This window comes from Schistocerca americana, chromosome 10 (genome assembly GCF_021461395.2).
Source record: "Schistocerca americana isolate TAMUIC-IGC-003095 chromosome 10, iqSchAmer2.1, whole genome shotgun sequence".
Taxonomy (NCBI): domain Eukaryota; kingdom Metazoa; phylum Arthropoda; class Insecta; order Orthoptera; family Acrididae; genus Schistocerca; species Schistocerca americana.
In genome coordinates this window covers 63,488,615-63,505,504 of record NC_060128.1, presented here as the reverse complement: position 1 = coordinate 63,505,504, position 16,890 = coordinate 63,488,615, and the positions used below count along the sequence as shown (strand labels likewise).

Sequence of the window (16,890 nt, the reverse complement as noted above, 5' to 3'; positions counted from 1 at the left end):
CCCTCGCCGTGGGTGTGAAGCCTAGGGACCGATGACCTCAGCAGTTTGGTCCCACAGGAACTTACAACCCACCACCGCCACCACCCGCCTCTTCTCAATTTTTTGAATTTATGTATTACTTCCCTTATTTTTCCGCAAGAATATGTGAGCTGTAGTGACATTGTCACCTGACCACGTGAACTGTCAATACCATCCGTTTTTCTCATGACCTATAGGTAAGGAATAGATAGTGTAGCAAAAGCTTTCAAATGCCCACAAGATTAAAATTTGCTTTCTAACTGGAAATGTTTTAAAAATACTACTAAACATATGACTACACTGTAAAATTGTGTTGTTCACAAAATTTCTTGCAACAACCAAGATGATGTGTGTATGTAAGATAAACATGCTCGAACCTCTGAATTCTGTTTGCATAAAAAAAAAAAAACAACACACACACACACACACACACACACACACACAGACACACACACACACACACACACACACACACACACGAGTTACATTTATTATTTGTACCAGATCCACACGTTATAAACAGAATGTTTAACACTTTAATAATTAACTAACGTGTGTGAATTCTAAGACTTTGTTTCAGTGTATCTGTTCCTTCTTTGTACAGACCCAAAGTAAACATTGCCCCAGTAACTGGATTGGTCACCTATCTTCTATTTATTTACATTTTTACTTTGACATTACTGTAATCATTGTTGTCTCACCATTGAGTGATGCGACACAGAAATTGGCCTTTTATATTTACTTATTTTTGTGTGTGTTTGCATACACTATCTGATTGTAATATCTGTACAGTAATGTAAGGTGTACACCATTTGCCTTCTTGATGGTTTGGACTATGCTGAGGACACTTTCAATGAGTTATTTGAATGTCTGTGGAGGAATGGCAGCCCATTCTTCCTTAAGAGCTGAGCTAGTGACATTGGACACTGGGTCTGGAGCAGAGTTGACATTCTAACTCTTCCCAAAGGTATTCCATTGGGTTCAGCTTAGTACTCTGGGCTGCTCAGGTTCTTTCAGGAATGTTGGTGTCCACTGACCTTTGCCTCACAAATGTTGCTTCGAGATGATGTTTAATCATGGTGATACAGTATTCTCTAAAATGTTCCTCTGCTCTATGTAGTACACAGTGATGTAAAGTGTGTGTTCATAGCCTTCTGCATGCAGCATTTTTCTTCAGCACAATAAGGAGACCATGTCCTAACCCTGAAAAACATCCCCATTACACCACCTCCAAAATCTCAGATTCACTTACAATATAGATCTCTCTACTGTCTTAGAGCATGTCAAAATAATTTTAATTAGGACAAGAGTTACATTAATTTTTTGTAACAGATTAAATTTTCCTGTTTGTAAACAGCTTCAAATTAATCATGTCGTGTTTCGAAAACTATTGATCTTCCAACAGTACTTTATGTTGCTTGTTGCTTACCAAAATTGCTTGCTTGGCAACAAATTCTTTTATAATTTTTGTATTGTTGTTTTCCTGTGTATATGCTTCTGGAGAGGGCATTTTTATGCAGTTCTCACTATTCAACTTGTTAAAAGCACGGAGTTTAAAGACAGACACACACACACACACACACAGACACACACACACACACACACACACACACACACACACACACACACAACATAAAAATTCTGAAATTTATGTATAGTATCAGTCTCAGTGGTATCTCTAAGCAAGTCAGAAATCTCTTCTTGATTTTTAATAAGGCTCAGTATTACGTTGGTTATTGAAACAGTAATTTTTGCTCTGGAAGAAGTTTCCTTCTTATCATTGCACGTATCATAAACTATTACACACATGAAATAACATCTTGGTGTCTACACAAAATTAATTATATCTAACATTCAGTTTAACTTACCATAAGGAGATGATGGGAGCTGGTTGAACTATATTCCTTAGTCTCACTAAAGGAAAGAGAAAATGATAAAATAAATTCACAAATGCAAAAATTCAGTGAAAGTGAGATGTTCATTAAAGTATGCACTAATCGGACAATAAGAAAACTGCTTAATTCAGAGTCGGTCACTTGAACTATTGGTGTCACTGCTCAAAGTCACTGTATTATCAAGTCTTAGACATACTGTTGTAACACACCTTCATTGTTCTGTGCTTCCTGTAACACTAGTTTCACACATTCCACTACCTTTTACAAGTCTTCTTGTCACTTTTTCATTTGCCGATTCAAAAGGCATTTCCTTTTAGTCAGTGTAAATTTTTTTCTGTCGCAGTAAAACATTTAACCTCACTCCAAATGAGTTTTATTGCATTAAAATAGCAATGGTAAGGAGGCATTCAATGCACTTAATGCCCATAATTTTTAGTATTTCACCCCCAAGACAAATTGGATTTTTCGACTTGTGTTACAACACAAGTTCTTAGTAATTTTGCCCTTGTCGAGTACTGTTAAACTGTAACTTACATTCCTCTAGCCAGCAAACGATGTCTTTTTTTGTTTTTTCATTGCCTTTGAGTGCCTTACCTTGTATAATCAAATGATACAGTGTATTAACCATAACCTTGACACGACTCGTAGCAAGGACAGTTTACCAGTGTGTATCGTATCTGCTGCTACTAAGGTAGCATGTAACTTTCTGAGCTTTTTTCTTGAATAATGTGTGTATATTTCATGGCAAATTGCATATTCCTGTAATGATTAGAGTTTTGGGACCATCTCCTTGAGGTACCTCTTTCTGGTGTCACCAATACAGAGGACTTGCCCCATTCCTCTTCTGCTAAAATCTTCTTGCAAATTCGTAACACTGATCCTTCGTTAATTTGCTGAGCAACTACAGTTTACCCCATTATTGAATCCAGAGGAACAAGAGGCAGTCCTCTCAACACTTTCTAAAGTTTTCTAGGGTTGTGCAACTTCGGTCTGTCCCTCTTTTGATTAGATTGGCATGTGAACCACTGCTCACTGAGGACTGGCTGGCACAATGCTTTAAGAAGTACATGACGTTGCCAGTACAGCTCTCATTGGTTTGTTTTTGGTGGTGTCCTCCATTGAACAAATGGACCCATCTCCTTACCATTGAATCACTTATTGCATTTTCTGTGTAAATCTTTTGACAAATGTTGACTGGCTTGGTGTTCTTTGCATTCAGAAAACGAAAATTCAAGCTTTCGCAACAAACTGTTGCCTCATCAGGAAAGAGGGAAGGAGAAGGAAAGACGAAAGGAAGTGGGTTTTAAGGGAGAGGGTAAGGAGTCATTCCAATCCCGGGAGCGGAAGGACTTGCCTTAGGGGGAAAAAGGACAGGTATACACTCGCGCTCGTGCGCGCGCATGCACACACAACAGATCCATCCGCACATACACAGACACAAGCAGAAAATGGCACATAGTGATGCATGTACCTTTGCAAGCATAATGCGTTTAGGATTACTGATTCTGGTTATTTTCCAGCCGCTGTGTTTTCTAATGGAATTGTTACAGCTACAGGCAAACAGATAGTGGAAAGTAATGTAGGTGAAAACAGCAAAAGAAAAGGAAGATTTATTAAGTTTGTGAAAAGCTTCATTTCACACTCTGCCACCACTGCATCCATTGAAAGAATCTTCTGCACTGAGGGGCTTGTAAGCCAAAATTAAGAAATACTTGTAGTTTAGGACACAGCAGAACAGAGCCGAAAAATTATTTAAGATCTAGGAATTTCTGCATGATTCCAAGGAGGACTAATTTGTACTTAGTCATAATGATTCTACATAAAGTTCTTCTCTGGAAGTCAAATGTTGTTTAACTGTTTCTTAAATTGCAAGAAAATTTTAAACAATGTTAATAAATCCTTGGAACAGTAAATAGTTGGCTTCAATAAATATGATGGCTCTTTCTAATTAGTCGAAGGCTATGTAACATTTTGTATGTTAATTAAATTTAGTTGCATTTTTGGAATTTAGAAATGGCTTTTTAAAAATAGCTTGTGGTTTTTTTGGGGTCAGGTGAAATTAAAACAACCTGTTCATTCCCCATGGTCACTAATTTAGGAATTAGTATATTCCAACTCTGAAAGAAAGTAACATTGTCATATTAATAACCTGGTAGGAATACCACTGAGAGTAATTGCATTTTATAAATTTTGCAATTTATTTTTACATAGCACTTACTAACCTAAGTATTCATGTGCTTTAGAAATAAAAAATATGACTTGCAATTGTAGCAGCTCTATTACTACAGTGACCTCTGCCGCTTCATTTTAATATAATTTAAGTGTGAGTGCACAGATGCACACACGTCTTACCGACATGTAATCACTTATTAATACGCATAAAACTCTGGTTACACAGGCCGTAAAACTTGTTCATTGTCTACAATATTGTCTGCCAACATGTTGCCACACAAATTGAAGCCACATTTACTGCAACATTGCTGGCCTCTGTTGCCTGGAAGTGTTTGCAGCACTAAATATCTATGCCAGAAGTGTTTCAGGGGGGCCACAAAGTGGACAAATGGAAGATAGTGGGAATGAGTGTAGCTGTATTACTTTTGCGTCACATAAGGAATAGAGCAAGAATGAGAAATTTTGCTTCACAAGTGTTTTCTGTTTTAAAGTAAGTGGAATGTTTCAGAAAATTTAACTAGTAAGCTGATGTTGTTACATACATCATCATCATCATCATCATCATCATTTAAGACTGATTATGCCTTTCAGCATTCAGTCTGGAGCATAGCCCCCCTTATACAGTTCCTCCACGATCCCCTATTCAGTGCTAACATTGGTGCCTCTTCTGATGTTAAACCGATTACTTCAAAATCATTCTTAACCGAATCCAGGTACCTTCTCCTCGGTCTGCCCCGACTCCTCCTACCCTCTACTGCTGAACCCATGAGTCTCTTGGGTAACCTTGCTTCTCCCATGCGTGTAACATGACCCCACCATCTAAGCCTGTTCGCCCTGACTGCTACATCTATAGAGTTCATTCCCAGTTTTTCTTTGATTTCCTCATTGTGGACACCCTCCTGCCATTGTTCCCATCTACTAGTACCTGCAATCATCCTAGCTACTTTCATATCCGTAACCTCAGCCTTATTGATAAGGTAACCTGAATCCACCCAGCTTTCGCTCCCATACAACAAAGTTGGTCGAAAGATTGAACGGTGCACAGATAACTTAGTCTTGGTACTGACTTCCTTCTTGCAGAAGAGAGTAGATCGTAGCTGAGCGCTCACTGCATTAGCTTTGCTACACCTCGCTTCCAGTTCTTTCACTATGTTGCCATCCTGTGAGAATATGCATCCTAAGTACTTGAAACCGTCCACCTGCTCTCCTCCTATTTGGCACTCAATCTGTTTATATTTCTTTCCCACTGACATTACTTTCGTTTTGGAGATGCTAATCTTCATACCATAGTCCTTACATACCTGTTGCAAAATTTTAAGGTTTCAAATATTTTGTAGAAGCAGTTCGCCCAAGAATTGCTAAAACCAGTATGTACTACTTAAAACCCAATTATCCGTTACCCTGTGGGGTTTAGCTACTGGTGATTTGTACAGAAGTTTAATGTACCACTCTGGCCTTCATTAATCACCAATAAGCCTTACGGTACCAAAAGTATGCAGTGCTTTGATAGTTCTGAAAGACTTTATTAAGGGAGGTTTCAAATAAGAGTAAAATTTGTATCCTAATTTTATTTTCGTTGTCCAGTACACACTTTTGAAACTATAAATTCCTGTTTCTTGTGTGAGTCAATATAGTATGAAACCTGAAGCATCAATTGCACACCCTGTCAATGAAGAGCTGCCTACACTTCCACTCTTCCTGTGCAAGGTTTTTATCTCACGTCTGGCATGACTTTGAAGATTTGAGTTGTTTTTAGCTTGATTCTGAGATCATTGGCAACAGCTTGCCAGTTGTTTTTCGTATTGTGATCTTTGTATACATTGATTTAGACTTCTATAGCTCTGCTCATAGATGAATCACATTTATAAAAATTGTATTTTCTTGCTTCTACATTGCTGTAGACAACAAACTTCAATAACAAACAACTACAAAGTGTGTGGCATGCAAATTTTCAAACAAAAGCAAAACAATATTGTTTTCACTCAGACACGTGACTACAGGACTGTTGGTGAGAGTAGTATGAAATACCACACTTAGTGGAAAACACCAGCAATCACTCACCAGTATGTTGGCAACTACCTGCGACAGCCTACATCAGTTATATGGCAAATTTTTTTGTCTGTTGCAGCCCAGTTAAAGGCAATGTTGTTGCGGCCGAGTATTGCCGTAAAATGGGGCGCTTCTAAACACAATTTAAGAAATTGCGATAGAGTATGTCAAAGTGCTCAAGAAATAAATGTTCGGTACTATTTCGGGCAGATAGCTCTCTTAGACATCGTTTTTAATTGTACATCATTACAATCGTCCCCACCCCTCTAAAATTAATTCCAGTTTGAAGATTTCGCTACTATTCATTATTTGCTACATTGTCATATGCACAAAGCTGCATTGTCCCAGCACAACTTAGCTGCAATAAGAAATCGTCAACTGGGGTAGGTTTGAGGAACATGAAGGAAGCTGGATGTAGTAGTCTTAGGGCTCGGTGTTGGGGTCACCCCGAAGGAACAGGATAGGCATTTTCATCTGGTGAGCTTGTCTTAGGTGCAGACTGGGGAGGTTGCAAATGGTATATGATAAATTATGTGGTGCAGTCTGGGAGGGGTAGGCAATAGAACAGACTGCACAAAACTTAGTGGTTGTAGATTTAAGGATAAAGGTATCAAACTAGTGTGAAATGGTGGGGACTGTTGGTGAGTGGGGAGGAGGCGTTACAGATTCGTATACTGAAGCTGAGAGCATTGTGCTCAAGAAAATATGCTCGGATGCTATGTGGTTTACTTATCTGTTTGCCACAATTTGATATTCAGGTAAATAGCTGTTTGGTGACAGCATGAAAGGTTGTAAAAGTAAAGTCGTATGCAGCCCCGGATCTAAGGTATTTCCGAACTGTGGCAAAATATTGATAGTGGTGCCTCCCCCTCAAGTGTTTGGGATGGGGTGTCAAAAATTTTAGGAAATAAAGTTTTCAAAAATATTTTCATTTTGTAGCTCACATCTTTCTGAAGAGTTTGATATATAAAACATACATGTTCAGAGAAAGGTAAGACATGTTATTTGGTCTTAAGTGTGCCAAACTGTAGCATCAGACCTCTTCACACAGCATTCTTCTATCACACGCCACTGTATTTTGATCTGGAATTCAAAGATGTATATTTTGTATGGGAAGACATTAAACCTATATTCAGGACAGTGGAAAGTAAATATCCTGTGGTGCCTCTTATGCTCTCAGGCAGCCAATTTGACATCCTCTGATTATTTGTAACAAGGAGAATAAGAACTCCTGATAAAATTTGCACTCTTCATTGCCTATTAGCTAATAACTTTCTCTTTTGTGTGACCTAAAATTTAACATAGGAAACATGAAACCAGTGAAGGAAAGACACAAACAAGGCGGTACACATTTCTTCAGACCTTAGGTCCCAGCATTTTTTCCTCTTTAATCTTGCTACAGCTTTACACGACGTGCTTACCCTTCTGCGAAAGAATCTTATCATCTCATCAAAGTTCGTCAAACTTTTTGCTACAAGAAAAATCAGTGTCGTTGTCCAATACTGAAAAAGCTGTTAATATAAACAGTAGCCAAGACTGGTGTGGTTTCTCGACTTGATTACATCAGTTTTTTCGCTTTCTGCTAGATAAAACGAAATAGGCCTTTCTAATATTGCAGCAATTGTAACACGTGGCAAATTAGCAAGACTGGCACAAATGGTCATTTTTATAACACAGTAGAATATAATTCATGAAGTACCAATATCAAATGCCTATCAGGCCTACAACAAGCAAAAAGTTTTGTCTTAGGAAACAGTTTCACATTCCATTTGTACACTCCAGTTTCTCAAGTGAGAGATTGGGAAGTAGTAGTATGAAATTTATATAAACATTAGGAATCATCATATTCTTTCATATAATTTGTATGGTGATCCCATTTTCTCTCCTTCCTTGTTCTGACAAATGTACGACATGTTTTCCACACTATTCCAAGAATAGAACTTAGTGGCTGCTACAACTGGCCCTTACTAATGTAGCGATCTGGCAAAAATTTTCTGTCAGAATGTCATTTTCTTGGATACGCCGAGAAGTTAATTTGTAATCTTTCTTACCTCTTATTCCTCTTAGTTGTTTATTTCCACTGTGGTAATCTGAATCTATGGATTTCACAAAGAATTATAACGCTGATCATTTGCGCACCCAATTGACCACATAAACAGCAGCAATTGGCATTCACCTGTTAGGGTTTATTCTGCTCATGTCGTAGAGCTCCAGCCCCCTTTGTCTGCGGAAAAGTTTGTCTAGACGCAACAGAATGTGTGTGTGGGGGGGGGGGGGGGGGAGAGAGAGAGAGAGAGAGAGAGAGAGAGAGAGAGAGAGAGAGAGAGAGAGAAGGGGGGGTGTTGATACCTGTTGCTGGCACATACCCTACTCCTGTTAAGTAGCACCAAGGTGGCTGCCGAGCTTAATGTCCCCATCCGAAGGACAGTTAAACATCATCACCACCGTTGTCACCCGCACTCACTTCATGGTGTAGTGTGGAAAGATTTGCAGTTTAACCTAGGGAATTGGTGCAAAGTCTGGAGATCATGAACTTTGCACAACCACCCCTCCTTCCCTTTGCTGGAAAGGCAATGGGAAAATTCGCAACACCTGTGGTGGTTTCGCAGATACTGGCCATGCCAGGTGTTGCTTAATTTCAGTGATCTTATGGCAATCGGTGTATTCGACGAGGTGAGGTCCTTTGCGTATAAAAGACAGAGTGTAAGTTTAGTAAGGTCAGTATGACCCAACCACACGCACTGGTAGCCTGCCTCAGATAGGGTAGGGTATGCCTGTGATGTGACTTGAATAGTATGTCCTGGATTGATGTATAGATCAGCTTTTGCATACTGGTCTTCCACAGGGATACGGTTCATGTTACAAGGAATTGGAGGTAGGTGTCGCAAAGAGGTGTGGGAAAATTTAATTGAAGGAAATGAATAGAAACTTCTAGAAGGAACTGAAAATGTAACAATTTGTGTACCAAGGTTTTTGTGTTAGTAATAGCCACACGGCCTGATGAAATTCTATTCGAACTTATTAAACTCCTTGATGAAGAAGGTATCAAAGTCTTAAACAAACTGTTTAACAAAATTTACGACACTGGTTATTACCCTGCTGAATGACTATTATCAACTTTCATTCCCTTACCACAGAAAAGGAATACGAGATGATCTGAAGATCACACTCATTAGTCTTATGAGCCATTCTCTGAAAATATTTCCGAGAATCATCGATCAGAGACTAGACGAAAAATGTGAGAAATTAATTAGTGAGACAGTTTGGATTTAGGAAAGGTTTAGGTACAAGAGAAGCAATAGTCACACTAAAAGTTCTAGTACAAAACTGCTACGATCAGGGTAAAAATGTACGCCTCTGTTTCATTGACCACGAAAAAGCATTCGATAGAGTGCAACCTCATAAACTTGTGGAAGTTCTCAAGAGAATTCATAAGATGAGAAAGATATCTGCTGCATAGAGAATTTATATTGGAATCGGAGAGTGCAGGTTAAATTTGATAATGAGGTTACAGATTTGGTCAGTATATGTAGAGGAGGCCGACAAGGATGCATACTGCACCCCTGTTATTTAACTTGCACTCTGAGAGTATTTTTCAGGAGGCACTTGATGTAGAAAAGGCATAAAGGTTAATGGAGTGTGTATAGACAACATTTGCTGTGCTGATGACACAGTATTGATAGCTGATAATTTAGATGACCTTCAACAACTTGTCAACATAGTAGGAGATTACAGCAGTACTCTAGGTCTGAATATTAACTTCAAAAAGACTAATTTTATGATTGTCACAAGAGAGTCTGACTCATTTAAAACATGCAAATCTACGATTTCGAGAGTCTGTAATACAAAGAGTCAACGAGACTAAATATTCGGAATGTGGCTTTGTGAAGACTGGTGAACAGACTCTGAAATAAAATGTCGCATAGAGAATGCCCGAAACACCTTCATAAAATTTAAGAATATTCTTACAAGCACAGACGTAGACCTAAACATTAGTCTGATTTGTAAAATGCTACATCTGGTCCATGCTTCTATACAGCTCTGTAGGACGGACATAGGACAATTGATACGGGACACCAAATGTATGCTTCTACAGTTAAAAATAGAAGGGAAGATTGAAGGAAAAAGAAGAAAAGGGTGAAGATCATCATCCTGGTTGTCCAATATAAAGCAGTGGACAGGACTACGAAGTGTAGACCAGCTATTGCATACTGCGGTTCACAGAAGAAAGATGCAGCATGTGGTTGCCAACATCCATTAATGGATAAGCAGCAGCAGAAGACGAAGAAGAACTAAGAGATGAAGGTGTAGCTGTTCAAATGGCTCTGAGCACTATGGGACTTAACTTCTCAGGTCATCAGTCCCCTAGAACTTAGAACTACTTAAACCTAACTAACCTAAGGACATCACACACATCCATGCCCGAGGCAGGATTCGAACCTGCGACCATAGCAGTCGCACGGTTCCGAACTGAAGCGCCTAGAACCGCTCGGCCACCCCGGCCGGCGGTGTAGCTGTGTTTGATGATAAAACCCACACTATATGTTGGCCTCATCTAATTACATTTGGTAGTTTCTGCTTTCTCTTGTGATTGTGATTTGCTGCAGTGATTTGCAAATTAAAAAGTAGTTGATTTGTTTGCATTTGTTACTGTTATGACAACACAAATCCCTCTAATGAAATTTCTCCACACGTAGGCCATGTATAACATACGCAGCTACTCACTAACTTAATAAATTCATTGTATAGAGTGCTAGTTTTGACAGGTAAGGCTGCATCATATCTCCCCTACGGAACTGCCTGCTTTAGTATAATAGTAATTTCAGTGCATAACTGGACTCAAAAGTTCTCTGTTTTACACTTTGGGCAGACACTGCCGCAGCTGTTCTATAGATGGCAGCTGTTGTTGAGTAGTAGTGAAATGTCCCAGTGAAGCCGCAATGAACTTATTATTTAACATGATTAGATGAGGGTGTCAGACCTCTCAGATCAGGCCAAGATTTTACACATACATTTCAGGTGCATAAAGAGTGATGATTTTAATGTGATACATACTAATGAAATAATATACAATTAAAATTATTTGAAATGATAATTTATCTAATATGTTATGGAGTGAGAACTGATGGTCTAGTACACTGTTAGGACGAAGACAACAGTGGTGACAGTAAAAGGTGCAAAAGAAAAGCGAGATGTTATGACGAGCCAGTTCTGAGGGAGGGTACTTATTGTAGTGAGATAACAGGTGTATACATAACAAGGACAGGAGTTATTTAGTGCTCTGAAGTAGCGAGGGAGGATATTTTGGCTTGGTTCCTGTTGCGGGTGGTCGTTGTAATACTACAGAGAATGTTTTGGAGTTGTAGGTTATAGAGACAAAAATTTAACAGTATATTGAGCAGTTCATTAAACTTTGTATGAAATTTTATTCACTTTGTCAGGTATCTGCGTAAATCAAAATAAAATCTGATGAGTTGTTTCACATCCTCTACTTATTTGGTCTAGTTGTGAGGAGGGCGGAGGGATACAGTGCACTGGATTTTAAACCTTTCATCACCGAAGCAATTGACCCGTTGTGTACATAGGCAGTAGTAAGAAGAGTGAAAACATTTTGTTGCATTTGGCAAAAGGCTAGTTTTCCCACGTGAATATTTGAAACCGTAACCTTTGTGGCCAAACCAGTTGCTGCCAATTAAGTTGCCCTTAATATCTCTAGTGCATACGGTCCACGTGGTAGTAGCTATACGTACGTGTTTTTTATTGTTCCGGTCTTGTAAACTGCCGTACGGCCGGGATAGTGGTGTGCCGACCACTGGCTCCTCTCTATCCACATCCGGTAGTGCCTCTGGGCCGAGTTGGTCCTGTCGGGTCTTCGAGGCCTGTTCGGGTGGAGTGTTGTTTTTTAATAATAGTGGTTTCCTTTGTGTGATGTGAATTTTTAAACTTTTTGGTTACAAATTTTTATGTAGTGTCTAGCAATCTTGAACAACATACCAGGTGTAAAAGGTGCTCAAGACTTATTTGGTATGATACCATGTTAATAAAGGCCATCCATTTTCATGTGCATAATTGAATAGTTAAAGTGAAGTGCTTCTTTTTCTTTTTGTAGTCTGGTGCAAAGATCAACATATCTGATGGCTCTTGTCCCGAACGAATTGTCACTGTCACTGGACCGACAAATGCAATTTTTAAAGCTTTCACCCTTATCTGCAAGAAGTTTGAAGAGGTAAGTAGAGATCTTACACATACAGTGCTGTGGGTAGTCAGATCTGTGCAATCTTCATCTTATAATTTTGAGCTAGTTTAATGAACATCATCATTGTGAAACACACAAAAACATTTTTGAACTAAAATGAGTTGGTAATGTAAATTTGACATAGATGTCTTTTCTTACATATTCTGCACACTGTTTGAAGTATTTCCATGTATTTATAATAATTACAGCACAGATATATTTTCTGAAATATTTCTGGTGGATGTGTATGAAAGATGTTAAAAATTAACTAGCATTAAGTTATTTCCTTAGAATGTAATGGAAGGTCTTTCTCTTCTTCAAGAAATAAAATAGATTAGATAGTGTTGCTTCAACTACAGATACTGCATTCATAATTTGTGCCTCTTAATTGAATGTGCATGCATCAGCTACACCCTTGCTGCTATTACATACTTTTACAATGCATGATCTTGGAGAGAACTGTTTTCTGTCTTAATGTGAGTTTGTATTGGTAAATTTGTTCCCTCATTAGTGTTACTGTTTGTATTCTTCTTTACTGTTGGATAGCTTGGATTATTTACATTGGATTCTGCAGTGTAACTTTCATGCCAATGCCAACATTTAGCTTTGTTTAAAGACCATAAATTTCATCGTCTCTGTGTAAGGTAAACCAGAAATTACTGCAAGGGAAACAGTTATTGTAATTAGATTTTACAAGTGGAAAGAACTTGATATCCCTGTTAAATATCTTTTTTTCTTGCCTTTGGCTGCTTTGGGAGATTTACTGTGAAATGCACTTGCACGTATTTTTTATCAGTTTCATTTTAATTAAACTTATGTGCCCCATGTATGTTTCTTCATATTTAAAGTTGGTCTGTAGCTGCATGATGATTTTATAGAGTTCAGTTTGTAGATAGCATGACCTCAGAAATGATATTCAACTGGGATATCAGAAAAAAGTATTTTTAGTTATTTTTTTGGTTTGTTGTGTTTGTATAATTTTCAACTCCCCTTCTTTCTTCCTCAGTAATTTATTTTTTTATATGTATGCTCTTGGTTCTGTGGCTATGGAACACACCTTCGGGATAACCCTTCATATTTCTTGATCGGTCTTTAATTTGTTCTTCAGATAAGTGTTGTTGTATTCTTCCTGTGTCACAGCTTTAAAACGGACTTTCTTTGCTATCATCTTTTAGCAAAAGGCTCTAAATAATGAACCAACAACATATCACATTTTTTCTAATTGGATTCGCACTGCCTTTACTACTTGCATTTTGTCTTTAATTTTTGTAATTCTTGGAACTTGGAAGTTCTTAGTTTTGTTTCTACTCTGTATTTGGAAAATACTTTCTGTAAACTGGTGTTGGGCTTTGTTGTAGTGTGTGTACAAATAAAACAGATATATTACAGTGATGTAAAATTGTAAAAGTATGCCATATAGACTGCAACAAGGTTGCACAGGGTTAACAGAATACGCGGCCAGCTTAAATTGTTGTAAGTGTACTTACTGCACAGACTGTGTCCATAGCTTCAGGAACCAGGGAAAAAGTTGTCCTAGTAGTGCAGAATCTTGTCACTATCCTGTTGTCATATGCAGTTGCTGTTCGCACACCCTTCCAGCATATTGCTTTGACAAACCACAACAAACTCTGAATGCTGCTTGTCCACAGTTGGAACACTATCTAATAACACACATGTTGGTCTTTGAACCCCCAGTGGTGTTACAAGTTCCAGGAGATGCAGGGTGGAGGAGGGGGCGGTTCGGGCATCCCCCGACCTCCGATTACCCTGCGGCTCATCGTTCCCGCCTCGCAGTGTGGATCCCTCATTGGAAAGGGTGGCTCAAAGATCAAGGAGATACGAGAAGTCACGGGAGCATCCATCCAGGTAGCATCGGAGATGCTGCCAAACTCGACGGAACGTGCTGTCACCATCACGGGTACCAGCGAAGCTGTCACTCAGTGCATCTACCACATTTGCTGCGTCATGCTTGAGGTTAGTTTAAATTTTTTTCTGTAGTTTCTATAATGGAAACATCTGTTCCACAGTAAATCACAGATTTTTAGTGACGGGAAACTGGCGTATTTATTGTGACCTGTCTGTGTCTTTCAGGAGGAGGGTGTCTACTTTCGTATCACTCCCACATTGTCAGTAGGCCATGACACCTGAAAGTGTTACTTTTATTTCTTTCTTCTCTCTCTCTCTCTCTCTCTCTCTCTCTCTCTCTCTCTCTTTTATATATATATATATATATATATATATATATATATATATATATATATATATATATATATATGAGAGGCATGCTTCCTGTGGCGATCATTTTTGAAACAAGTTAGGAGACTCAAAGCTGATGGTTCACTCACTGAGCAATTAAGTTTGCTAGCTTTGTGTAGCTGACAGCGAATATTGAGAGTAACAATGAGTAGAAAATGTTCACAGGTATGCAGTCTGCCAAGAACAGCAGGTGTTAAAGTAAAAGAAAGATACTACTATTGGTAAGAGAATACTGCAAGAGTGAAACAAACACCTTTTTAATCTCGTGCCCCTTGCATTTGGTGTTGGCCTGCACTTCGTAAAAAAATATGTGTTGAGGGGAGAAATGAGAAAAACGGTAATTGTGCTAAAAATCATAGGCACCTTCCACATAAAACTTCTTTTGCTAAACAGTAGCTAAGAATACTCCATTACAGTAGCAATGCACAAAAACAATAATTCAAGCAAATTCATAGTATCTTCCAAAGATGCAGTGGGTATTGACATTAAGGATTTGCAGTTTGATCAGAAACACAGGCATTGTTGAGCTTGGGAAGTTTATAAACACAATTTCTTTCTCCTAGTCCCTACATGCGAGGTGCATAAAGTATATCTCAGCTGGGTGACTGTATTCAAGAATTTCTGTCAGAAAGGTCAAAGTTTGTAGTAATTGACAATACTATCTGGTGTTCTTCAAGAAAGTGTAGTGTCACAGGCCTTCTGCTGTAGCTAATGTATATAAATGGTGTAACAGACAATCTGAGCAGGCATTAGAAGATAAAATGCAGTTGCAAAATGATTTAGACACTATATTTGTTTGGTGCTAAGAGTGGCAATTGACTCTAAATAATGAAAACTGAGGTCATCCACATCTATATTACTAAGCGACTACCCCTCCCTCACCCGAGAACCCCCCTCCGCAACTCCACCAGGGAGCTTGCCACTCTGTCAGGTTCGTGCTTGGCTACCACAGGTCCCCAGCCTTACCAGCATCTTTTCCCTTCTGTGCTGCATGTCTGTCCTCTTGCTATTCTTTTTCCACTCCCTTGGGGAACGTGTCTTTGCATTTTCAGTAGCCTGACATCAGAGCATTCTCTCCATTGTTTTTTGTTCTTTTTTTCCTTTCTTTGGTCCCCTTCTCCAATTCTTCCTCCACTTCGGTATTTGTGGTTTCTCTTTTTCTTATTCCTTCCGGTTCACTCCTGAGTGATGGCCCATGCGTCTGACCACATAACAGGTGACTGGATAATGACGTAATTCCTAGTGTAGGGTTTGCACATTCCCCCCGTTACAGGCCAGGCCCATGGAGGGGTGATTGCCTGAGCTGTTATCTTCCCAAATCACCGGTTGGCCCCTGTGTCAGATGTTCAGGAGGTGTGACCTGAGGTGTGAACAATCACCTAAGGAAGATAAGACCCCCTCTGAGGCAGGCCCCCAGTGGGAAAGAACACATCATTGGAGACCCTGGCAACCCTGGGGATTTTCTCACAATTAGCTAACCATCATCTTCACAGTCTACGTCCACAAAATGTAAACAGAACGATTCAGAGACTCTCCCGGCTGCACCACGGTTTTTCGTGGTCTCACATACTGAACTGCCTGTCCTTTGCTACGCTAATTCCATTTATTGTCAGAGAGGTGTTGATTCAATTGCTAACCCTGTGAAATCCTGCTCTCATTTATGTACTGGCACTTTGCTTTTGGAGACTACTACTGATCCTCAAGCACAGAAACTGCTTGCACCTTCTCTCATCCACGGCTATCCATTTCGTGTCAAGGCCCATAAAACACTGAATTCTTCATGTGTTGTTTACACTGGGCTGCTTGATGGTCTGACAAAGGCAAAAACCAAACGTACCTCTGATCAGGGCATCATTGCAGTCCATTGGATGAGAAAAAAGTTGATGCATCCTTGGCTCCCACACGCTCTCTTTTTCTGCCATTTGATATAGTAGTGCTTCCATCTCGGATCAAAGCAAGCTATTAAGGAATCACAGTCTGACCGTACATACCAAACCAGATGCGCTGCTGCCAGTGCCATCGTTACAATCACACACAAATGTTCTGTAGATATCCGGCTACATGTGTAACATGTGGTGGCGATGCTCATGAGGGCGATTGTCCTCCTCCTCCTCCTCCTCCTCCTCCTCCTTCTTGCTGTATCAGTTGCAATGATGACAGTGCAGTCTCCTCCCAAGATTGTCCCATGTATCTCTATGAGCGGGCCGTTGAGGAGATCCGGCTGAAGGAAAAAGTGCCTTGCCTGGTTGCTCGCAAGTTGTTGGC

General features: G+C 39.4%; 1 protein-coding gene across 13 annotated transcripts in view; it reads left to right on the top strand.

The window, feature by feature from the left end:
* LOC124552687 (poly(rC)-binding protein 3) overlaps positions 1–16,890 on the top strand; it is a 504,870-nt gene that overhangs the window by 436,619 nt on the left and 51,361 nt on the right. For 9 of the 13 annotated variants that reach the window (XM_047127010.1, XM_047127020.1, XM_047127019.1 and 6 more), the window contains 2 exons: positions 12,244–12,360; positions 14,065–14,343. In XM_047127010.1, coding sequence (XP_046982966.1) covers positions 12,244–12,360; positions 14,065–14,343 — 396 coding nt within the window. The remainder of the gene's footprint in view (positions 1–12,243; positions 12,361–14,064; positions 14,344–16,890) is intronic. The other 4 variants (XM_047127022.1, XM_047127021.1, XM_047127018.1 and 1 more) reach the window with 1 other exon arrangement.